General features: G+C 36.1%; 1 protein-coding gene across 4 annotated transcripts in view; it reads left to right on the top strand.

Annotated features, from left to right (window-relative positions):
- LOC136027318 (myosin-I heavy chain-like) overlaps positions 1-25,510 on the top strand; it is a 162,876-nt gene that overhangs the window by 120,223 nt on the left and 17,143 nt on the right. For all 4 annotated transcript variants that reach the window (XM_065704442.1, XM_065704440.1, XM_065704443.1 and 1 more), the window contains 6 exons: positions 2,022-2,242; positions 3,623-3,921; positions 13,934-14,141; positions 16,506-16,649; positions 22,866-23,059; positions 25,069-25,305. In XM_065704442.1, the coding sequence (XP_065560514.1) occupies positions 2,022-2,242; positions 3,623-3,921; positions 13,934-14,141; positions 16,506-16,649; positions 22,866-23,059; positions 25,069-25,305 (1,303 nt within the window). The remainder of the gene's footprint in view (positions 1-2,021; positions 2,243-3,622; positions 3,922-13,933; positions 14,142-16,505; positions 16,650-22,865; positions 23,060-25,068; positions 25,306-25,510) is intronic.

The following is a 25,510-nucleotide window of genomic DNA, read 5'->3' as shown; positions in this document are numbered from 1 at the left end:
CTCTGGTGTCTTGATGCAACATTTGCTATCCTCATACATTGCGGTAATAGTCGTCATTATTTTGCAAGGTATTCCATAATGGATGAGAACCTTCCGTAGGCTTTCAAGATCCACGGAGTCAAAGGCCTTCTGGAAGTCAACAATGATCATATAAATCTTCGAGCGCTCTCTGCTTTCTTCTAGAAGAAGTCTAAGCGTGAATATAAGATCCGCACATAAGTCATTTGGCCGTAAGCCATACTGTTCGTCTCGGAGATGATGATCAAGTTGTGTACGGATCCTCTGTAGGATAATATGTGAGAGCATCTTCCCTGGTATTGACAGTAAACTTATACCCTACCAGTTGCCCGGCTTGGTAGCGTCTCCTTTTTCTAATATCCTGACGAGCGTGCTGCGTTTGAGTCTGATGGTACTTTGGCCATTGTTCGTATCTGAGTGAAAAGTAAAGACTAAAGGGAGATACATGAGGATATTGATGCCTTTATCATCTCTGCGGATATGCGGTTCAGTCCCAGTGATTTTCCGTTTTTCAATTTCTTTGGTGCGTCTCGTATCTCACTGACAGAAGGTGGATCTGTGCTGATATTCAGGGGGAAGACGGGAATATCTGGAATATCTGGGGGCTCTTTTGGGGTGGGTCTGCTCAGTAAACTTTCGAAATGATTAGCCCGTATTTCGTTGACTGCACTCTGTTCTGTCACAAGCACCAACGATGGATCTCTGACAGTGCCGTCTCTATATGTCTGTCGTTTCTCTGTGATGTCATTGGTGATTCTGTTAACAGTTCTTTGAGTCTCCTCTTTTTGCTGCTTCTTGTGCCTGCAGTCCTTTACGCTCTAGAAAGTTTCGCTTTTCAGCACGGACCCTTCTTTACAGCTTTGTCAAGAGCTTTACTGCTTGTTTACTGCTTGTTTTTAAAACAAGACGATCAGGGACTTGTCGTGGGAGGACAGACATTCTCATCTTCTTTCTTTCTTCTATTAGTTGCCAAGTTTGCTCGGACCGCCATTGGTCTTTAGGACTCCTACGGGTGCCCAGGGTTGATTTAGCTATTTCATGGAGCATTCCTTCATGGCTTCCCATGCTATTTCACATTTCACGGACTATTTCAATTTCAGAATGGCACATTCTTTTTCCACGATCAGAACCTGTGTGTTGGTTATCAAAGTAATTTATAATCTGGTTCATTTTAAAAGGGCTCAAACCCAATAAAAATTTTAAGCAAACGATTTGGAAGGTCTGTCGCCATGATTGTTCTCAGTTTAGAATTTAGTTACAACGTCAATAGCCTTCCTTAGATGGATATGGGATATATACTCGAGAAGTTGGGTGGGCAGTTTTTTAGGGGCTGGGGTCTTGGTTTTTTAAACAAGTGTATATTTGGGTCCAAATGTTGTCCTTCCAATCTTGCTTAAATCTATTCTTCCAACACTTTCGCATATACAAATCTTTTAGATCAGTCGTTCGTAAAAATTAGTAGGAAGTCCAAAGATAGTTGAATTTTCAAGACACATTGCTTTCAATCAATTCTCCCATGCCTAGCAATTAATAAATATATTCGAAATGGGGGAGTGTATCTCCTAGTGTATAGGTGAGTGTATTCCCAAAAGGGTTAGTGTGTCTCCTATTTATTGGTAAGCGTATCTTCAAACTGGTAAGTGTATCTCATATTGTATATGTGAGTGTATCTCATCATCTCTGTCTTTCCTGCATTCTTTGTGAGAACACATTTACAAAAAAATATATAAAATTGCCTTGCTAATTACTTCATCCAAGAAAAAAAACAGTTAAAAAAGTTTACGGTTTGGAATTGTCCCAATTAAAGTTGAAAGTATAGCTTTAAATCAACATTTTATTTCCACTATCTGGTGCAGGATACCTGCATTGTATTTGATTACGGTATTTGGTGTAGGTTTGATATTTAGTACAGTTTTACATTATTTTGTCTTCAGTGACATTGTTCTATTTTCTCCATCCATATGTTTCAGTGTAATCAAATTACCTCTTTTTTATTCCCATAGGTTAAACAGACAAAGGTCGTCAACTAAACTTCGACAGGACTTGATCAGTGACCAGTCTACTAATACCGGATTAGGAGAAAACTTCAAAGGATTTTCTCATTCGTTCTGGGCGTTCACAAAGTCACAACTCACTCAGTCGCTCACGAAACTTCCAGATCATGATGAGAAATTGGGTTTACAAGTTTTTAGTACAATCCTTGTCTTCAGTGGGCTTATACAAGGTATAATCTCTCTAAGAATTTTGGCTATTATAAATCCATGTAAAGTCTATGTATAGAACCTCGCCTCATTGTTAAAATTTGTGTAGCCGCACATGCTCCCTCTTCGCCCTAGCCTGATTGAAGCTTCATTTTTTCCTCCCTTCCACGCAGGGTTGCCACCCCTTGTGATTTATCACATAATAAATAATTTCTGAGACCACACTAGCTAATCATGATAAAACATAAAATCACGAAAAAAGAAAGGAAATGAGGACGATAAACAGCCAGTTAAAACGTTGAAAAATTATGCAAATATTTTGGTCAAGACCTTCCTTGACTGTCTTCAGTGCAGAATAAAACTAATCAAAATATAAAAAACCAAACCTTAAAACAAAACATAAAGCTAAAATGGGATGACCCTTTCTTATTAACTAGGAAAGGATCATCCCATTTTAGTCTTGTGTTTTGTTTTAAGGTATGATTTTACTATTAGCCATTCAGTTTAAGTAGAACGGATTTACCTTAAAATTGATTATTAATTTGATTAAATAATTTCAACAACATTGTTGAAATGTAATCCTGTTCTTTTGAAACCAAGTCATTTACAAATGAGGACACAAATGTTTTAGAAGACGTATTTGCTTCTGATAACCGTAAATTAAAATTGGTAGAGTCAAAAAAGTTGCATCTTTGCTATACAATTGAAATTCTTTATGGGACTACTTCTCTTGGACATAATCTTACTGAAAGTTTCAAGAAGATTGTTTTATGTTTTTTGTACCATATGTGTGTATTTACAGATCCTGGAATTATTGAACTGTTGGAGAGCAAAAGCATACAAAAAGTACCGTTAATATTTTATAAATTTGTTCATTTTTTATATTATTCTATATTGTATGAAAACCTTTTTTGATCAATATTATGTGCCTTTATAGCTGCTTTGATACTATCACGATATATTGTAAAATTGTGTTAATTTTAAAATGCCACTGTCCATGGAGAAAAAACCCTTGTCAATAGGTTTTAAGACTTCGTTTTTTTCATGCTTTTCCCCAAAATTTGGTTGATATTGACGTAAATCATTGAATGACATAATTTTATCCTATTCAATTCCAAACACCTTTTTTTTCTTTTTCTTTTTTGCTGTTTTTTTGGTAGAATCTGGAGAATATAAATAAACTTCCTTACTTTTCGGTGGAAGCTTATCCATCTCCCGCTGCGTTCCTAACCTCTTACCCGCCAGGCTGTTCCGGTAATTCATTTGCATTAAAATTTGCGCTGATTTCTTCTTACTTTTTTTTTTTTTTTTGCTTTCGGATTGTTGTGCAAAACTGTAATCAGTAACCCCGTATTGTGTGTCAATGCGTCTGTCAGTACTAATTCATTTTCTCTGTTTCTTAGGTGAAAATGGTCGGTCAGCCGATGGCGATTTGGTTCCTTTGGCACAATCAATTATCGAGCGAAGCCTTCGGAAAGAGACGTTCTTAACTGAGCTCTTTCTCCAACTCATCAAACAAACAACTGACCATCCCGAACCGAACTCGAGGGTGAACCTCCGCCACTGGTCACTTCTAGCCCTTGCTTGCTCAGTGGCATTACCTGGTGCAAAACCGGTGCGAAAATATCTCGCTGCTCATTTAAGAAGATGTGCTTCAGATCATATAACTGAAGAAGGAAAGTTTGCTCGGTTTGCTGAAAGGGTAAGCCGCAACCACATTTAATTCATCCAGAAAAAAAGTTGTCATGATTTCCAATAATAATGTTTTTAATAACAATCCGTCATGTTGAATAAAGCACCAACAATGTAACAAGGAAAATAACAAATTTTCGTGGTGAAATCTTGTCAGTAATTTTTAGTTTCAATTATTTAAAACGTACCTTTTGTTTTTATGGCACTTGGTATTTTCGGAAAAATTAGAAAAATGGGGTATTTTCAACTTCCGAATGGGTGGTCGGATCGTAATGAAAGCTGATATTTAGAAGGATATCGTGTCTCAGAGCTCTTATTTTAAATCCCAACCGAATCCGATGACATTGGGGGGAGTTGGAGGAGGGGAAACCTAAAATCTTGGAAAATGCTTTGAGTGGAGGGATTGTGATGAAACTTGGTGGAAAAACTAAGCACAAGTCCTAGATACGTGATTGACATATCCGGAACGGATCCACTCTCTTTGGGGAAGTTGGGGGGGGAGGGTTAATTCTGAAAAATTAGAAAAAATGAGGTTATTTAACTTACGAAAGAGTGATAGGATCTTACTGAAATTTCATATTTAGAAGGACCTCGTAACTCAGATCTCTTATTTTAATTCTCGACCGGATCCAGTGTCACTGGGGGGAGTTTGGGGGGGGGGGGGACCGGAAATCTTGGAAAACGGTTACAGTGGAGGGATCAGGATAAAACTTGATGGGAAGAATAAGCACAAGTCCAAGATAATTGACTAACACAACCGGACCAGATCTGCTCTCTTTTGGGGAGTTGCGAGGGGGAGAGGGGTAATTGAGAAAATTAGAAAATATGAGGCATTTGTAACTTACGAATGGGTAATCAGATCTTAATGAAATTTGATATTTAGAAGGATCTCGTGCTTCAGAGCTCTTATTTTAAATCACGACCAGATCTGGTGGCATTGGGGGGAGTTGGAGGGGAAACTGGGAATCTTGGAAAACGTGAAAATTGAGGTTTCTTTATCTTACGAATGGGTAATCAGATCTTAACGGAACTTGATATATAGGAAGATCTTATACCTCAGATGCTCCATTTTCATTTTGAATCGGCTCCTGGGACATAGGGGGTTGGAGGGGGAAACAGAAATCTTGGAAATCGAAAATCTTGGGAAACACTTAGAGTGGAGAGATCGGGATGAAACTTGATGGGAAAAATAATTACAAGTTTTGGATACGTGATTGACATAATTGGAACGGACCCGCTCTCTTTAGGGGAGTTGGGGAGGTGTTAATTCGGAAAAATTAGAAAAATCGAGGTATTTATAACTTAAGAACGGGTGACCAGATCTTAATGAAATTTGATATTTAGAAAGAATTCATGTCTCAGAGCTCTTATTTTAAATCCCGACCAGATCCGGTGACATTGGGGGGAGTTGGAGGGGAAAACAGAAATCTTGGAAAACGCTTAGAGTGGAGAGAGCGGGATGAAATTTGGTGGGTAGAATAAGCAAATGTCGTAGATACGTGATCGATGTAACCGCACTGGATCCACTCTCAGTGGGGGAGTCGGGGGGGTCCAGTGCTTTGGCGAGTTTGGTGCTTCTGGATGTGCTAGGACGACGAAAATTGGTTGGCGTGTCAGGGACCTGAACAAATTGACTTGATAAAATTGTTTTCCCGATCTGACGATCTGGGGGAGGGGGTTGAAAGAAGAGGAAAAATTAGAGAAAATGAGGTATTTTTAACTTACGAGTGGGTGATCGGATCTTAATGAATTTTTATATTTAGAAGGACATTGTGTCCCTGAGCTCTTATTTTAAATCCCGATCGACATTAAGCATCTGATTTTCCTTTTAAATCAATCTATTGATTCTTATAATTTTGCTATAGCTCATGCCCTATGAGCTCTTGGCTCTTAGCTCTTTTGACCTCGTCACAAGTGCCATATGAGCTCTTTGCTCCTGTTCTTATGGGAATGACATACTTGGCCTTCTCTCAATTGTGTCCATACTGGGGAGGTTTGGCTCCTTCATATCTATACTCATGGATTTTTTTTGAAGTTTGGCGTTTTCCAAATATTATTTCTGAAAAATATTCACTCTTCTGATGCACAAATAAATTGCTATCTTTGATTTTGAATTCCCTTGATCATACTTGAAGCGTTATTTGAATTCCCTGAAAAAGTAAGTCATTAAGCACTTTTTTGATGTAGAAAAAATTAAAAAATAAATAAAAAAAAAAATAAAAATAAAACTGTCACTTCCAATAGCCAATAAACTTATATTATAAGCTAAGATAAGGTAAGTACACCGTAAAAATAACCTAAAAGCTCATTATTAGATCAAATTGACTATACTAAAGTTTCATTGATAAAAAATTATAGGGAGAGGAGAGGGGGGGGGGGCAGTCAGAAGAATAAAAAATGGTCAAGACCTAATATACGTGCAGTAAAGAAACTAATTCGAAATAGCCTGTATCTTAATTTATCTTATGTTAGCTTATTAAATGAGACTTAATTTTTCCTTAATTTTAAGTGCTTTTGAAACCTTGAACACTTTATAAATCATGCAAGTCATTACAGTTGCTATCGAAGAGTTCCGGCAGTTATACAATACTCTGGTCAAACAGTTTGTGGTAACGAACTGTAAGAAGGGAGCTACTTGGCTCAATAATAAACAAAACTGATAAAAACGTAATTTTGATAAAAATTGATACATCACCAGAATTAAAATTTTATACTGATTCCAGATATAAAAAGTTCAATGAGTTTAATTTTACTCTTAAACCGTTTATGAGCCTAAAAAAAAAAACTTGCCTGGATTTTAAGAGAAGGGGAAATACCCCCCAAAAGTCAAGCCATCCTAATGAAAATCATACCATCAAATCCAGAATATTAAAGAATCCTGCTGTAGATGTTTTAAATCTACAAAAAAGGGGATATTTTGGGAGAAGAAAGATCACGGATGCATTTTTTTTTCAAGGAGTGATTGTTTTGAACCAGTGGTCCTAGAAGATAGGGAGAAGGCTCTTTTGATTTGAAATCAAAAGTTTATTGCCCTTTTTGATTTACCATGAGATTGGAGTGCAATTAGCCCCCCTCCCAAGCCCCTTTTCTCCCTGGGACATCCGATCAAAATGTTGAGATAGCCATTTATGTGATGATAGTTAAAATGTCCAAAAACTATGCCTTTGTGTATAGTAAGGCCCCTGTAGTTCCCGGGGAAAGGGCGGTATTCTATAAGATTTGTCTATTGTTTGGATATAGTATTTGTTTTTGGGAAATATACGGAATTTCTTGTGCGGGGGGGGGGGATTTCTGGGAAAATTTTCCAGAATAAATTTTACACGAAGGGAGAAGTGGGAAGGGATTTTCTGCCATGATTGGAAAGACGGTCAGAAATCAAATAAAGAAAACCAAGTTTTTTCAACTGAAAGTAAGGAGCGACATTAAAAACTTAAAACGAACAGAAATTGCTCTGCATATGAGTAGGGTTTCCTCTTTCTCAACCATCGCTCTCCGCGCCAAAGTTTGACATTTTTTCACCATTCTTTATGAAAGACTGCTCTAACACAAGGGCCGTTGGATTTGAATGAAAAGTATTTAGAGAACTTAAAGACTTTAGCATAAAGAGTGAAGGTCGAGGGAGGGATAGGCCTCCCTCATATACGGAATAATTTCTGTTTATATTAAGTTTTAATGTTGCTGTTTACTTTCAGTTGAAAGAATCTATTGTTATATTTAATTTCAATAAAGCATAATGTATCTCTCTCTGCTAAAATGTATCTATTAAGCTTCAGTCACAAATGGTATATTTGCATAATTTGGGGCCTCATCCCTGGGGCCCTAGAGGTCATGTTGTCTACGAAGAGACATTCTTTGGCCCGTTCTGAGTAAAAATCCTTGAAATATCGATTTGATAGTTCTTTACAGGGGTGTTCAAGGGTATAAAGTGTTTTGAAAAGGCTGCCTTATGGTCGGTTTCATCCCTCAAGCTTGCGATATTTAACTCAACTCCTACCCTTCTTTTTCGATATTTTTAAATCTGGGACTTAAATATTGTAGATTTTTACTTAGTTTTCCAATTTGTTGTAGTAACAGTGAATTAGTTCTGTGATCGAAGATTAAAGAGCAGTTGGAATTAGCTAGGATTAAAACGGATGATTTTGTATCTTAAGTCTGAAAATTTTGTCTTTATGCTCAATCTTTTCCCTTTTTTCCAGAATTTAGATAATGTTTGTTATTTTTTTGTGTGTGTTTTTTGCGTATTTTATGCAGTTACGTTATAAAGCCTATTTTAAATCAATGCTTTATTTAATTTATTGAAGTATTTCTTTTTTCTTTTGCGGTGTATTATATACTCCTCTATTTTGAGGGAAATAAATTGTAATAGAACAAAGTTTCAAGTTTTTTTTTTTTTTGTGTGTGTTTTGTATTCGGGGAACATTTTGTTTTGAGGTTTCTTATTTGTAGTTGGCCCCACAAGTGAAAAGGCTAACTAATTGAAATTTTGTTTTGTATCATTTATTTATTTTTGAGCAAGTACTTTTTCCTCTTTCTCCAAAAACAATAAAAGAAACAGGAAAAGATACAGAATCAAAGCAGGAAGGAAGATGGTTGCTTAAATTGAAAAATCTTAGATAGTAAATAATCTAATATAGTATCTTAGATTGTAAATTTTACCGAATAGATGGTAATGAGAAAGTTGGATTATTTTCAGGAAAACACGATATTTGCAATTTATTCAAAATGCTAAAAAACAAAGTCAACATTTATTGAAAGGGGTGTTTTTTAAAGCCAGACTTAGAAGAATTCATTTGCAGAACATTGTTTTAGTAAAAAGGGCTCAATTTGGGTGAAAAAAAGTGGTGGCTTAGTTTATACAAAAGCCTTATACGTTCTGTTGTTCAGTGTAAGCATGTCTGAATGAAGATCCATTTGATCTTTAGTTTTAATCTAAGTAGTTGTCATTATTAAAGGTAAATGTTTTTGGAAGAAGGAAAAATTTTATTGCTGTGATGAATGTAAATGTGGTCAAGAATTTTTTCATCAGAGGTGTGATCAAATTAGTAAAGTTGTGGAGATAGGAATTTTCACCAGAGATAGACTTTTAATAGTTCCTATTTATTTTTGTTGTTTTCTCTCGGCTATTTTTTACATAACTTTGTTCTTTTCCATAATACTTTTTTCATTTGCTATGGCCCCTGGTTCTTTTGCAAATGAAATATCTACCTATCTTTGATAGCAAGGTATCTTTCTGTGATATTTCGTTAATGAAATATCTCCCAGTCTTTAAAAATGGCATAACTCATTGAAAAAGTTGTATTCAGGAGTGGGTTGCTGAGAAGTATGATTCATTCATTCATAAAAAGGGCAGAAATTCAAATTTTTGACATTCACGATTGTATTGACACAGTCACAATTGTGGCATACTTTGTCTATACTAGGTAGTTATGTTTTAGTTGCGCCATGTTTGAACTTTAATTCAATGGCACCTCAGACTATTGATTTATTGCCTGAATACTGCTACTACTAACAACTAACTGCAGCACCAAGCCGCCTGAAACCAACACAGTTACCCACACTCCTCCTCCATCCCAATCTATTCAAAGTCCCTCTCTTTACACCCAAGAAGATCGTATTCCTCTTAAGTCTTTCCATATGTCATCTTACCACTCCATTCGGGGACGACCTGCTTTTCGTTTGGCCCTAGACTGTCAGCCGACAAGGACAATCTTTGGCAATCTGTCATCCTTCATACACAAAACGTTTCCTAGCCATCTCAACCCTTCTCATATTATAGCTCTCGAAAGCGGGACTAAGCCACATTTTTCGTACAGCTTAATGTTTGAGCTACGGTCAGTCAGTCTGATATCCAAAACAATCCGTTGGCAATTTCTCTGGAAAACGTCTAGCAAATACAGTATATTCTTTACACTTAAAATTTGTTGATTTTTTTAGTGCATATTTTTACTTCGAAATCATGTTCGTCACTATTCTTGGCTCCGTTTTCATACTATAAAGGCTTTGTCTTTAGTGTCTTATCATTAACTTTCTGCTAAAAGCGCAAGAAAACGTTGGTGGTCTCTGATGCTTGCATCATGTCCTGACTTAGCCATGAACTAAAAGGAAAGGTTTATTTCCTTTGTGTTCTTGCGAAATGCTAGTGTGGATATTTTGTATTTGTTTAATATAGATCTTCATTATTTGTATTTAAACGGTATTACAGGTCTTGTTTTCGTTTTGCTAAGAAAAATAAATGTTTATGCAAATCCACCTCCGTTTTTCATTGTGCCCACGCTTCAGAAACGAACTTGGCAACTGTCATCACTGTTGAAGAATGATCGATTCAATAGTGGAATCAACCAGTGCTGATAATCATATCTAAATAACCGACATTGCTCCTGTTTCAAGTGCTTCATATACCTGAAAATGTAAAACACCTGAATAACGCTGATCTACACCTGAACTAATTGATCTAAATTAAAGTTTTTTCACCTTGTCTGAACCATAAAATTTTCAATCTATAATACATTACATACACCATGTGTTTTCGACACCTTCGGTGATTTCTTCCGTGCCACAAGCAAAGGTTTCCCGAAAATTGGGCAAAAAAATTGGAATACCATTTAGCCAAAAAAGGATATAATGTATTGCTATACAGCCACTGGTATTAGAAATTAGTTCTGCAATGCAAAAGGTGCCTACCTTTATTATAGATGTGGTCCAATTTAAATATTTCATCCTTATATTTAGAGTGTTATACTCCTTTCCGATAACCGTTTTTATTTGCAACTTAATATCAGCTTTTTATTAGATGATTGTTTTTGGATTTGTAACTAACTATTATCAAAGCAGTATTTGTGATGATAACTATATATTTGAGTTGTCTTAAGTAGTTTTTTTTTGTTGCTGCACTTCTTCTTCAAAATTCGTTCATTATTCCTCGCGTAAGAGCGAGGTGCTTATGAGGAGCAACCCCCCTTATATACGTAATCATTTCTGTTCGTTTAAGTTTTAATGTTGCTCCTTACTTTCAGTTGAAAAACTTGTTTTTTATTTAATTTCTGATCGTTTTGAAATAGCATCAGGATACCTTGCTCAACTTCCGCGGAAAAATACTCCTCCTCACTGAAATATCCCCTGGATACTGCAATCCTGGCGAAAATTTACACCGAACAATTACCCTTAACTTCTCCACGTGTAAAATTGAATCGTTAAAGAGAAAGTAAGATGTAAAAAAAAAATTCGTATAGGATTTCTGGCAAAATCATGCAGGGTAAAATTTCCCCTGAAAAGTTCACCCCATGGAAACTCCCCTCTCCATGGAAAATTTTCCCCGTGCAAAATCTTTCCAGCAGAAAATTCGTCCTCCCCTATACACCCTAAAATGTATGCTTACTTCCCAATAGCAAATACTATACGTAAACAAGGAAAATTTTATAACTTAAAACCCTTTCCCCAGGGGCTGTAGGGGATCATTTTATCTCCAAAGACATAGTTATTGGGCTTTTCAACTATGCTGAACAAAAAACTATCTCATAAGTTTGATCAGATGATTTTGGGAGCAAAGTGGCTATTTTCAATTTTGGATAAAATTTGAATGTGCTTAAAAAATTAGCGATTAATAGTGATTTTGGTAAAAAAAATCCCTGTTAATATTACTACTAAAGAGTTTCGGTTGGATGAAAAGGAGTATTTTTGTTTGCATGGATGGAAATTCTTCGAGACTTTTGATCTTCTTTATAGATGAAGCCATCATAATCTCTGCAATAGGATTTTCTTATCGATAAATACATTATATATATATTTGTTTAAATACATTGAAGTACTTCATATAAATAGAAAAAAAAATATTACCATTTAAAATTGCTTAAAACTAATTTTCTAGCAATGTTTGTTACCCCAAAGAAATTTCCTGACGGGGCTGATGATGGCCTGCTTTGCCTTTTTCACATCTGTACTGGTAGATATGGGATGTAATATTTAAGCTATACAGAGAAACATTTCAATTAATTTCTACTCCCCCCTACCTCTTTCATCATTTGTCTAATGCATAATTAAGAGTAAGCAGTTTGTCCATTAAAATGTACTTTTTTAGGAATCTATCCTACCCCCACCTAAACAATGACTCATCCCCCCTTTCATTATAGCTGATACGCAATTACAGGTCATCAAATGATCATCATTCATGACAAACAAAGTGAATCAACTTGGTTCAATTCAGTACTGCCACTGTGTGGCATTACTTCTTTTGCAACTATGGAAGCAATAAATTCTTCTCTAATTTTGGTTTGATTTTTTCAAGATTAAATGCATAATAATTGAATATATTGTTTATTAAATAAATTGATCCCTTTGCCAGGAATGCTTGTCGTTTAAAATTTACTCTATTTTGTTTCACTTTGTATGCAATTTAATTGCTCTTTTTATTTGACAGCTTTTTCCTAAAAGTATTTAAAAATAAGCTTATTCCTACAAAAATATATTCTGAAATATATTACCTGCCACTCAGCCACCATTGCTATTTTTGTGTCTTCCCGCCCCCCGGGAAAATTTTCTGCCGGTGTCCTTGGCCTTCGTCAGATTTTATGAGAAAAAGCCCGTGGATAAGAGTTTATGATGGTCATGGCATTTCGCAGAATCAACTTCACCTTTTATGGCCTGTATCAACTGAGCAGTAGCTTGGAGTTGGATTCTTGCTTGTTTGACCATTTTGCCCCTGGACACAAATAGCTTCTCGGATGCCATCTTGATTCAGTCCGCTCCTAAAAAGTTGCAGACCCGTTCCTGAAAACTGGAAGATAAGAATTATGTAGAGTAATCAGATAATAGGTAATGACGGTTAAAAGTCGTGACATCAAATAGGTGGGTAACAATTAATTTTTACCTGATCTGAAAGAAACTGCTGACCTTAAGGGGTCTTCTGATTTGTATCTGGTAGTGTTTTTGAGATTCGGCAAATCGAGAGACTTCAGAAGAGACCAACAGATGTTGCCCTCCAAACTCTGCAGAAATCCCTATAATCCCTTTTCTGAACCTTCAAGTAGTAGGATATGGGTTAAAATCATTAATACCTCATTAGATGCATGTAAAACTATGTAAATTACGTTCTTTTAATCTATCTGGAAGTCATAGAACGTTCTCGAAGAGTAATATCCTCTTTAGCCTCCTTATAGGGCTGTTTGGGGTGGGGATATCACTGGTTTGAACCTACCCCCTCCTTCGATATTTTTGTGTAACTCACAAAAAGGTAAGCAAAATGCATATAAAATATTTTAATGCCTTTCGTAAACTTTTAATCCCCCCTCCTCCGAACAAAAATCGTAGATGCGCCCTTGTCTCCTAATGTAGATGTTGGTACTGGATCTAAAAGGGCTGCAGAAAAAGAGTATCTTGCTTTAAAGAACAACTATATTCGTAGGATGTAGAGCATTAGCTTGAGAAACCATGTCATCAACCTTACATTTTTCTCTATGTCGCTCCAGTTCTTAGTAATAGATGACATACGCTATTGCCGATGGCAGTACTTAGTTCATATTTTTGTTATTAGCTGTTATTAGAGCATTAGCTCCGTATGGTAGAAAACAGACTCCCTAAAATGGTACTTGGGTGTCAGCCAGGGGGAGCCTGGAGAAGAGAAAGATCGGAAAATACACTTTGTCGCACCTACCGGTGGCACCTCAAAGAAGTTCACACTGAAGTCCAACCCCAGTGGGAGGCATTTGGGCTGTAGCACAAATGAGAGGTGACCGGGAACTCTTTCTGGATGTCCTGGGTGCTTTCGGTGGCAAAAGAGAAACTAAGGTAAGATACGACATGGAATATGAAGAGGAGTATCTTTTTAATATTATTATTTACCTCACAAATAAAATAATTTACATTCATAATAAGTAAAGTAGCTGATCCGCAAAAAAAATGACATCATAAAGTCTGATTGCTGGAGTTCCTTTTTCTGGTGTAGGTCCTTTCATTCTTTCATCTGTTTCATCTTTTTCACCTTTCATCTATAATTTATTTTTCCAACCTTATCTTTCTAATTTTTATAGTGCTTTTCTCGAACCATGAGTACAAGAAGACGACAGTGGCCTCCTTCATCTCAAGAAGTTATTTGTACCCTTCACAGGAGGCCTGTATATATCCGTGTTCACCTGATGGACGGCCGTTTCTTGGCTGTTGAATTTGAGCCCTCGGCATCTGCAAAAGAAGTCCTTGAAATGGTGCAAACTAAACTGGGACTTCGACCCACGGCTAGAGGTACATATATATTTCCCTTCTTTCCGGTACCATTCATAAATGAATACATCTTTTATTTAGTCAAATTATTAAGAAGGAAACGTGTTAAGAAAAAAATTTACCTAACTATATGCGGAATAATTGTACTTAAACACTTTTTGACTGTGACTCAACTATACGTTACCCCGAACCCTCCCTAGTTAGCGAATTATATATTTCCCATGTGTTTCTCTGTTTCTTTATTTCGCCAGCATTTATTCAATTTACAGGTACACGGGTTGAAGCAATATTTATCCATGACAAAATGCATGGGAAATATGTAATTTTGGGTATATATTTGTCCATTAAGGGAGGGGGTCAGCGTAAAGTACAGTGGGTTCACAGTCAAAATGTATATGTAGTCGAAATAAATTTTTATGCATATTATCAAGTAAGATTTATTTTCGTATTATATTTACTTCTCAACAGCCCTGCCCTAATTCTAGGCTGATACCATGCCCCTTAACCCGTGCTTGACTCTTAACAAGTGTATGCGGATTTTTGGCTTCTTTGTCAAATCTCAACCTTAGTAGCAGATAGAACTGCAAAATTATTCCAGTTTTGAAATTGGTCACTGTATAGCAGGAATTGTCCAAGAGTTTATGACTTCCACTAGGGTTGTAGTCAGGATTTTGGGGAGAGATGCAAAAAATCTTCCCATGGACTATTCTCCCGTGGACTTGGTCTAAAGGTTGACCATGGAGGTTGTTCTTCCGGCCTTTGTGAGTGAGGGCGCGTCCACTAGGCATACTGTTATATCTTTAACGAGTGTATTTTTTTTAATACCGCATTAGGAGACCAAGTATTTATATACATAATATATTTACAGAGCCGACCAAGAGCTTTTGTCAAGTAAACTCAGTGAATGTGAACGGAAATCTAAACGGCGACTTTTCCTCTGTGGTAAAACGTCTTATGACCATCTGGAATATTTATCCTAGTTCGCTTGGGTACAAAAAAGACGTTATGTCACATTTGATTTTCATTTTTCAAACTGCTCTTCACTTATTGAAGTTAGACACTAAACAACAGCATAGGTATATATGCAGTAATGGGCGCTTGTATTTTCTCCCTTAAAGAGTTTCCGGGCACATCATGTGCTGTGCATTTCTCCTTGCCTCCTCCTTTACGCGTGCGCATTGACGAATTTTTACCGATGGCTGTTCGTAAATGCTGTAGAACTGTAAGAGACCTACTTTTTGGTGTTTTCAGTGTATGGTTCAATTAGTAAACTTGCAATTAAACTTTACTGAAGAAAAATAATAAAAAATAACAAAGAATTATTGCGCTAACAGTTAATTAACACAACTTCAAATAATTAAATACAAATAACTCGTTTAAAAAAAATTCATTTTGATCTTATCTGACTGAGTGCCAAGCAGTAAAAGACAACATTAAGAAGTTAATCAATACTCCAACGCTAGTTCCTCCCCTGACCACGTTCCTTTGTGGTGGTGGGATGTGTCCCATTTCATAACAAACGTGCATTATTGTTTAGATATCTTTTGCTGGGAATTTAACTGACTAAACAAACTGTCTTGTAACCTCTTTGGTTGTAACAACTACCTCGGCTGTCAAGGCTTAGTGCACAACTAAGACCCTTTCACAATCACAATTTGCACAACTGACTGCAACAGATCAGTGATTTTCAAGGTTTCTGCCTAAAAAAGAAATATTCATTTGTATTTTTGATACTTTAGTACGATGGAGACAGAAGTTTGTTTGTTTTCTCCTTTTTTTTGGGGGGGGGATCTAACTGAGTCTCCTTCCCCTGGTTATGGCCCTGACTTTTACAAAAATTTGAAACTGAACGAAACTGTCCCTGAAGGTTTTTTTTTTATCCAGCCTTGGTAACTTGTAATTGGCACTCATTTTGCTTTTATTCTAAAGTCGCTCAACTCCCTGCCTGTTGGTTAGTTTCTTATGTTGCGAGTACTTCTTAGGGAACTTCTGGCAAATAACTAGCTGTTATTTGTACAAAAAAAAAATATGAAGATAACTAAGACATCAACGGAATGGGGTACATTGAGTTTGAAGATTTCGATGCAATTTTGTTCAAAATTAAGATTGTAAAAAAAAGGAAATGCCAGTTCATCAAAACAAATGTTTTCCCCAAGTTTTTTTCTGCTTTAATTTCTAAAAAAAATATGCTTTGCCCAGTTTGTTTTCCTTTTTTCTCTGTGGAATATCTTTTATCTGCCGGTCCCAAATGTGCCACTCCTATCCGCAAATGTTACGTTTTTCCACCCCTATGCGCATGTCGGCTTGACTTCAAAAGTACTTTTTTACTCTGTTTTCCAATATTTATGTTTTATTTCCTAAAGGAACTTTTATTTGTATCTATAGGCTATACCCTGTATGAAGTATTTGGAGAAATGGAAAGAAGCTTAACAGCGGAAGAGAAACTAGCTGATACTCTAGCGAAATGGGAACGATACAGAAATGTTCGCGTCAGCGATCAGTCATCAATGTATCAGCGAAGCAGTGACAGTGAGTTTCTTTATTTTATTATTATCCTAGTCATAACTTCTATGCTTTTACCTTTAAATTTAACAGAAATATCATTTAATAAAATTTTCTTGGGTGTGAAGGGGGTAATTATTCTCTGTGTTTTAAAGAGATGTTACTTTATTATTTCTTTTCCTCTCATACACTAGGAATTTTTGAGGTTTACGTTGGTCATGCAACCAAATCGGAATTATTGCTTTCGAAAAATGGTTTTCATTTAAGCTATATATGTATAAACAAATATTTCTTGCTAAAATGATTCGGATGATGCTTGTGAATCGGGGATGTCAAAAATAATTTTTTGATTTTCTGTTCATATCGTATTCCTTGTAAACTTGACTCTACACACTGTCGATACTCTGGAAGATAAATCTTTCGTCCATCACTAAAATGTCTATTGTGTTCGAGCTCTCCAAAATTACTCATCCCACAAGTCCAGATACTTTTCCTTAGCGTTTCACGAGACGTAAATGAGGTCAGAGGTTAGAAGGGTTACTACTTGAAGTGGTTTGGATTAGTTGCCGGATAATTAAACATGCTAACCCTGGAAAATGTAGGATTATTGAGGATATCATATGTAAACCGAAAATTCAATCTTTGAAAAATGGAAAAAATATGTGATATTATGTTTCGATAACAAAAAGGAATTGTGAAATTTGGCACACCTTCAGAGTTTTGTAAATAAGCTATGTATAAAGTGGAACACAATTAATGTTTTTATTTGCCATATAGCGTTCGCTATAGGCTTAGTTGCCTATAGCGTTCTAGTTGACAAGTTGCAGGATAAGTGTTTGTTTCCCTCTTTTACGGATTACATCTGGGAAAGTCAATATTGAGAGGAAATGTTGGATAAAGGATTTTTGAAAGCAATCGACATGTTTCATGGATTTCTTCTATCGTATGGTTGATGCTCCGATCGTAAGATTCTGCAAAGAGAGTAATGAGCAAGTAATTGGCCCCAGACAATGAAACCAAACTTACTAGGATTTGCTCACAGATGCTAAGCTTTGGCGCGTTCTGGAGCTGAAAAGATTGTACCATCAGTGAACAATGCAATAAATTTCTCAAGTTTCCTTGTTTTTTCGCCATTTCCAGCTTCCATCGCTAGATCAAAGGCTGTTTCAGGGTTATTTAAACCATCTAAAATTTAAATGTCTAAAAATTTAATATTAAGAAACATGAAACAAAAAAATATCTAAAATCTAAAGTGTCTAAAATTTCAGATACCAACGTATCTAAAAAAGGTACCAATAGCACGTTTTTACATATGCATAAACAGGGAATTGTTGTTTTTTTACCATAATTTGCCACCCAGAATATTTTTGCAAATATACGTGCAAAACCAGGCTGCCGAATAAAAAAAAAAATAAGGTTTTTTTTTACTGAAAGTAAGGAGCGACATTAAAACTTAAAATGAAAAGAAATTATTCCGTATATGAAAGGGGCTGTCCCCTCTTCGACGCCTTGCTCTTCACGCTAAATTTTTTTATTGTTTTAAAATATAGAGTTGCGAGAAAGAGTCAAACTTTGGCGTAAAGAGCGAGGCGTTGAGGGAAGGACAGCCCCTTTCATATACGGAATAATTTCCTTTCGTTTGAAGTTTTATTGTCGCTCCTTACTCTCAGTTGAAAAAACTTGTTTTTTTCAAAAACAAGTTTTTGGGTTCGCCCCAAACTCAATACCTCAAAACTTTTCGTGCGTTAAGGAATCAAATTTCTTATGAACATCCAGGAATACAAAAGCAGAAACTAATTGAGAATCCTTAAGGTAAAATGTAGAAAAGGATCAAAAGATCCCATGCTGTTCTGAGTGCTTCGTTCTAAAAGTAAATTGAATATTTTGCAGAATATGTTTAGAATCTAAAAACCAATAGTTCGAGAGTGTATCCCAAAGTCAACTGATCAAAATTCTGAGATAGCCATTTTATTCAGCGTAATCGAAAAACCTCATAACTATGTCTTTGGGGACGACTTACTCCCCCACAGTCCCCATGGGAGGGGCTACAAGTTATAAACTTTGACCAGTGCTTACATATAGTAATGCTTATTGGGAAGTGTACAGACGTTTTCAGGGGGATTTTTCGGTTGGGGGAGGGGTTGACAAGAGGGGGATATGTTGGGAGAACTTTTCATCGAGGAATTTGTCATGGAGAAGAAAATTTCCATGAAGGGAGCGCAGGATTTTCTAGCATTATTTAAAAAAAAATATGAAAAGTTTTTTTCATCTGGAAGTAAGGAGTAGCATTAAAACTTAAAACGAACAGAAATCACTACGCATATGAGGGGCTCACCTCCTCCTAATACTTTAGGTTAAAAATACTCTTTACGTTAAAGTATTTTTAGTGATTTCAACTATTTATTCTATTGCTTTTGTGACTCGGGGGACATTCTTAATGAATTGAGACAAAATTTAATCTTTAGTGTAAACAGCGAGGTACTGAAGAGGGGGTAAACCCCTCATATATGCAATAAAAACTTGAGATTACAAAAGTTCGTTACGTAAGCTAATTTATAAGTTACGTTTATCTTTTACTAATAAAAACATTCGTAAAAAGATAAAAGTTCTAGTTGCCTTTTTAAGTAACCAAAAAATCGCAGGGCAACTAGGCTTCCTCCACCGTTTCTTCTTTCTCAAAATCGTTCGATCAAAACTATGAGAAAGCCATTTAGCCAAGAAAAAATAAACTTGCAAATTTCGTGTTAATTATTCATCTGCGGAGAGCCAAAATCAAAACATGCATTGATTCAAAAACGTTCAGAAATTAAATATAAAAAAAACAAATTTTTTTTACCTGAAAGTAAGAAGCGAGATTAAAACTTAAAACGAGCAGAAATTACTTCGTATATGAAAGGGGCTGCTTCCTCATCAACGCCCCGCTCTTTACGCTAAAGTTTTTTATTGTTTTAAAAAACAGAGTTGAGAGAAAGAGTCAAACTTTAGCGTAAAGAGCAGGGCGTTGATGAGGAAGCAGCCTCTTTCAAATACGAAGTAATTTCTGTTCGCTTTAAGTTTTAATGTCGCTCCTTACTTTCAGCTAAAAAAACTTATTTTTTTTTATTTAATATCTGTAAGAGCAGGGGTTCCAGTCCTGTTGTTGCTGATTATATGGTTTGGAACGGGAGTCAACGGTGGGTTTCTATTTGCTCTGTCAGACTCAGCTCCAAATGGGTATCAGAAGAATCTGGGTGGAAAACACGGGAAGTGTGAGATGATTTACTTCCTTATTAGAAATAGAATCGGGGCCAGATGATGACTAATCTCTTAAACAATCAAGTTTCGTAATCAATACTTCACCCATTTCTCTTGTTGAAGTGGGTCACATGTTCACTCGCTTCAATTTAGCCTATATTCTATATACGTATTGATTTCAAAAGATTTATGTTAGTGGGTCCATCGCCCTCCAGCACTTTCCTTACGTCACACAGCTAGATTTAAGTTTAGGCTCATATCCTCTAAGGAAAAGTCTTTATAACATAATAATAATTTATGTTGGACCATATTTGGCGCTGCTTGGCTGCTTTGAAGTAGGGGAGGGTTGCTCAATTCGAGAGGAATGAACCAAATAGGGATCGATACCTCTTAGTCTTACCTCAATATAAATCTTCTCTATTAAAATATTTGGGACATTTGAAAGTCAAATATTTCTTGTTGGCTCCGCCTTCGCGTGTCAATCCAGTTTTTCAAGTGCCAATCGAAATAGCTTTAAGGAATTCTTCCAAGCAATTGCTATATCTCGTTTTTAAAAGAAAACTTAAAAATAGAAAAGCAGGGCTGCCACTGTTGGTGTTTTTCACCAAATTTGGTGATTTTTTGGTGATTTGGTGATTTTTTTAGTGATTTTACCTAAAATTTGGTGATTTTATCATAAGATTTAGGGATTTTACTATGTTTGCGTTCCAGCTTTTGAATACAGTGAGACAAATTCTGATGAAAAAACTATTCAACTGACCTGATTCTCAGTGGATAGCGAATTTATTCCGTATCAAAATAGCAGATCAGGGAAGGTGACCATAAACCATGCCACCTATATTAATGAAGAAGAATATTTAAGGAAAATAAAATAGAGCAGTCGCAGGACCTGCGAAACGCTGCTCGATTTTAAATTTGCTCTTGGTGCCGAAAAAATATATTATATAATATCTATTTTAGCCTATATTTACATCCTAACGTCTATGTAGATGGGTTATAAACATATCTGTAGTCTTCAACTACTATAATAAGCAGAGATGTGTTATACTCTGGATTAGGTATATTTGCTGCTGAGGGGCTTTTCATTATCTTGGAAAATAGTTATACTAGCAGAGTCAAACTCTCAGGAATTAATTCGGACCCTAAAATATACCCCGGAGAGATCTTTTCTAGCTCCCATTTCAAGGTCATTACTATATTATTTGTCTGGAAATTTAGATGAATCCGCTTTAAAAGAAGTTGGTTTCACAATCCTCGATGCATTTAGAAGGCCCTGACAGATCGAAAATAGATCGAAAGAAATAGGAATACTTCAGATCGAAAATAGGAATACTTCAGATGCTAAATTTGAAATACTTGTCGATCTTAGATTGGATGGGAAGTTGACTGAAGCTTAGGAAATTATAAAAATATCCTGCTGCTAAACAAAGAATTAGTCAGGCTAAGAGAAAACTCTTCAAAAAATTAGTTAAGCATTCTATCCTAGTACCGTTTATTGTTCCTACTCTTGCATGAACAGCTTGGTGAGAATTCTGCAAGAGAGGCTGTTGAAGAAGTGAGAGATGTAGCCTATTCTGTTGAAGAAAAAACTGTAAAATCGAGTGTTCAGACGTTTGTGACGCAAGATGTTTCTGTTGTAAAGAGTTTTAGTACAAACATTATGTCTCCACATATTTTGTCATAAGAGGACAAGTCAAGAAACCCAGGTTGTGATGTAGTTAAATCAGATACTTAAGAAAATTCTGGACAAGAAAGTGAAACATTAATAGTGTTAATGATACTAACGCTTTTGAAGAGTCAGATGGATCGTTTCGCTCCTCCAGGGAAGAAACTACCACTAACTTGCAAAGTAAGACACGTGGATTAGGACACCAGTCACAGTGAATGGGCTCGCATTAGCCCATTTGCTATAGACGTAGCCCATATATATGTAGCCCATTTGCTTACAAAACCTGATAATCGGCAAAACTTTAAAGACGTGAATTTTGGAGCAAAATTTAGAGCGCATAAGCTGGGAAAGAATCTTGAACACTAAATATTGAACAATGTGCTGTTCAAATTTTTCATTTTCTATTAAAAGCTATGTTTGCAAATTAAATCACGAATCAATGCCTGTGATCCTCTTCACAATTAGTTCAAATGTTTTAATCCGACAATTTCATTCCTGGTACGATTCCCTTTATTGCTTTGATGCACCGTAGATTTTTTTGCAATTTTTACTTTTGAATAAGATTTGCTTAACACCGAGCGGAAATTGCTTCAGCATGTTGATGATGAAATCAGAAAAAAAACACCAAGCTATAACCGACGCGGTTCTGGTTCTTTTTAGGGGTTTTTAAGGACAGTGGTGGAAATTCTTTGTCCTTGATTCTCCCCAGGTTCATGGGAGTATTGATGTCCCTGTCTCACTCCAGTGCCTCAGTCCCACAAATCACTTTTGTTCGGGGGGGAGGGGGTGATTATAGAAATGACTTTAAAAAAAAACGCATCAAGAGTTAGGTTAAATGTATTTTTTCCCGTTTTTGTGAGCTGGAAAAACATTTTTTTGGGGAGGGAGGAGGGTGTTCAAACCCCCAACCCCCACCCCCTAAAAACGGCCATGTTTTCAGCCTTGGCGATTCTTGTGGTGTACCTTACGTTTTCAACCGACGACATCGTTTAGGTGCCACTTTTCGAAATCCCCACAAATAAGTTTTCAAAATAGCATTTTATTATTTAGCATTTTAATTGAGATAATAGTTACCTAGCCCGAACCTACAACTGGCAATTTTTTTCTCACAAGTTTTTTGAATGCGTTTTTTTTTAATTTTAGGTCAATATGGACTGTGCCTCTTTCTTTACTGGGTTGCAGCTATCGCTGAACCGATGATGAAATATAATGACCTCCCAGAGCTCTCATTTTATTTTTATTCGTATTTTTTATCGCAAGAAAAACAAAATATTTTTAGTTTTTAATAGAAATTGAGATAAAGCGTTTTTTTTTTTTATTGAATTTGATTTTCTTTCTAGCAAAATTATCAAACGGCATTTCAAGTCCAATTCAGCCAGGAGCCGAAGGTCCTGTTCACCTCCTGTTGTTTAAAAAACACTTATTTGTTGATCAGTTTATGGATATGGATGATCCAGTTGAAAAAGAACTTCTCTATCATCAAATGCTGCAGGCTATTCGTACCGATCGATTTCCACTTACAGACATGGAAGCGGTAATTGTTTTCGTAAATCATAGTTAATATTTCTGAATAGGGGGAGGGAAGGGTGAGAGGGGTCCTTCATAAGATTGCTCTGAAATACTACTCTTGCAAAATTTTGGAAAAGCACCTTAAAATGGATGGAAATTCGAATATTTTAGCCTGAAAGTACAATTCTTTTGAGTATATTCTCGTTCTCTATATTTGCAAGAATCGTGTATCCTTATTTTTCAGCATATCTGTCAATACTCATTCCCAAAACATTTAACTATCAATTTTACTCTTTGTGTGTTCAACAGTAATGGGTGTTCTGGGTAGAGGCCAGGGGCTTAAAGGCTTCCCTTTCTCTCTTCCTTCTTTAGAGATTAACTTTGTTAGAAAAGTTTTAATCTGCATAGTTTATAACGCAGCATATTCTTTTTTCGATATACATAAAAACGGCTTGCATGGAATACATCGAGTCTGGATGTTTCAAAAAGCTTTCTGAAGTTAAATAAAAAGTTGTCCCTGTTTTTTTTTTCAAATATAGGGAAAATCAAAGAAGTTTGACAAATTATTAAATTTGTTGGGTATAAAATTTGAAGTGAATAATATACGTCTAAAAATAATACTTTCCTGCTTTTATTTTCATTCTTATTGGTTTTAATTAACAGAAAAAGACAAATTGAAGACGCCTGATTCCCTTGATAGACCTGGGCTTTGCAGACAATGTGGATCTAACGAGCAGATGGCCGATGGAGCTTCAAGAATTTGTTATCCCTTAATGGTATCCCTATCCCTTCGTTATCCCTTATTTGGTATCCCGTATTATCTCTTACGCTCAGTAACTCTAAAACAAAAGTGTTGAAATTTAATGCCCCAAACCACACTGATTTCCAACTAGATGGTAAAACCATCAAGACTATCGAAAAGTCCTGTCTCCTCATTTCTATACTAGAAAATAAACATAGGTGCGAACAAAGTTGGCAACTGTTTGGTCTATCCAATTCCATGTTGCAAAACTTGATAGTATGAGCTGAAAAAGTATGTTCTTTAGAAGCATTCGGCGATCACTGATGGAGCTCATAAAACGATTCAGCCGACGGTCTCGTATCTGAAACACTCGTATCTGCTCTTGTTTCCGAAACGCTGTCGTATCTGTTCTCGTATCAGAAACGCTTTCGTATTCGGTCTCGTATATGAAACGCTCTCGTATATGATCTCGTATCTTTAATACTGTCGTATCTGGTCTCGTATCTCAAACACTCGTATCCTCTTTCGTATCTGAAAAGCTCTCGTATCAGGTCTCGTATCTGAAACTCTGTGGTTCGAAGACCCTGTGCCCAGAAAGAACCTTTTTCGGCACTTTTAAAACAGGTACGACTGAAATAAGTGAGACAGTCACAATGGCACCCTGGTAGAACCATACACTATGATTTCCTCACGTGCAACCCCTCCGAACCAAGAAATTGAGATTGGGCAGCGAGAGTAAGAATATCTGGAAGACATTCAAGAAATTTTATAGACCAATTCTTAATAAAGGCTTAGCTAAAAAAATTGATCCCTCTGTGCAATAACTTATATTGTAACAAATATACTATTAAATATATTTAATATTTTCTTTATAATTATGTAAATAATTACACAAAGTGATCAGTTTTTTAAACTAAGCCTTTATTAAGGATTGGTCTATAAAAATTAAATACAGTTATTATTAGCAAACTAAGAATGGACAAAAGATAGTGTATGTTTTCCACAGGTGAAAGTAAAGAGCAGTGTTAAAACTAACAGTTAATGGTCATTTTTAAAAATATGATTGGTATTATATCGCCCCCCCCCCTCTGACAGATTAAAACGCCCAGAACAATGGTATGTATAAAAAATAATGCATCCTACTTCTGCTCTTCAAAAGCGCTGAATAAGCAAATTTTATTCTATAAGGCCCAAATCAATCAGCTTATATGCAATATAAATGCACTGTGGGACCAGATTGCATCGCAAATTCGCAAAAATGCGAAATATTAAGTAAAAATTCTTTTTCTAAGGTTATGGTCTGTGCACTGAGGACCCAAGTGGAATTTGGCGACTTTAATGGACAATTGGATTACGAGGGTGTTATAGGTCAATCTTTGCCAAGAAGGAGACTACCGACAGTGCCAATTGAAGCAGTTATGATGCATCATCAGTCTCTATTTGGGATGACGCCACTTGAAGCAAAGCAAGCGCTTCTGACCATCGTTCAAAGCTGGCCCTTGAATAAAGCTACGTTTTTTGATGTTACGGTAAGCATAAATTCCTTATGCTTATGCTAAACACAGTAACATTGCCGCGGTGGATCAATTTAGTTGTATATTTTAATGAAAAATTATCCAGACCAACGACTTTTTTGTGCAAAGGGGTTTTTAAACTGATTCTTGTTATCTTTGGGATGCTATGTGCAAACATGAAATCATTTTCTTCTGTATCTGCTACACTTTGAAATATAGC

The sequence above is a fragment of the Artemia franciscana genome, chromosome 5 (assembly GCF_032884065.1).
Source record: "Artemia franciscana chromosome 5, ASM3288406v1, whole genome shotgun sequence".
NCBI classification, from domain to species: domain Eukaryota; kingdom Metazoa; phylum Arthropoda; class Branchiopoda; order Anostraca; family Artemiidae; genus Artemia; species Artemia franciscana.
The sequence above is the reverse complement of the archived record's forward strand: the minus strand, read 5'-3'. Positions and strand labels throughout refer to the sequence as shown.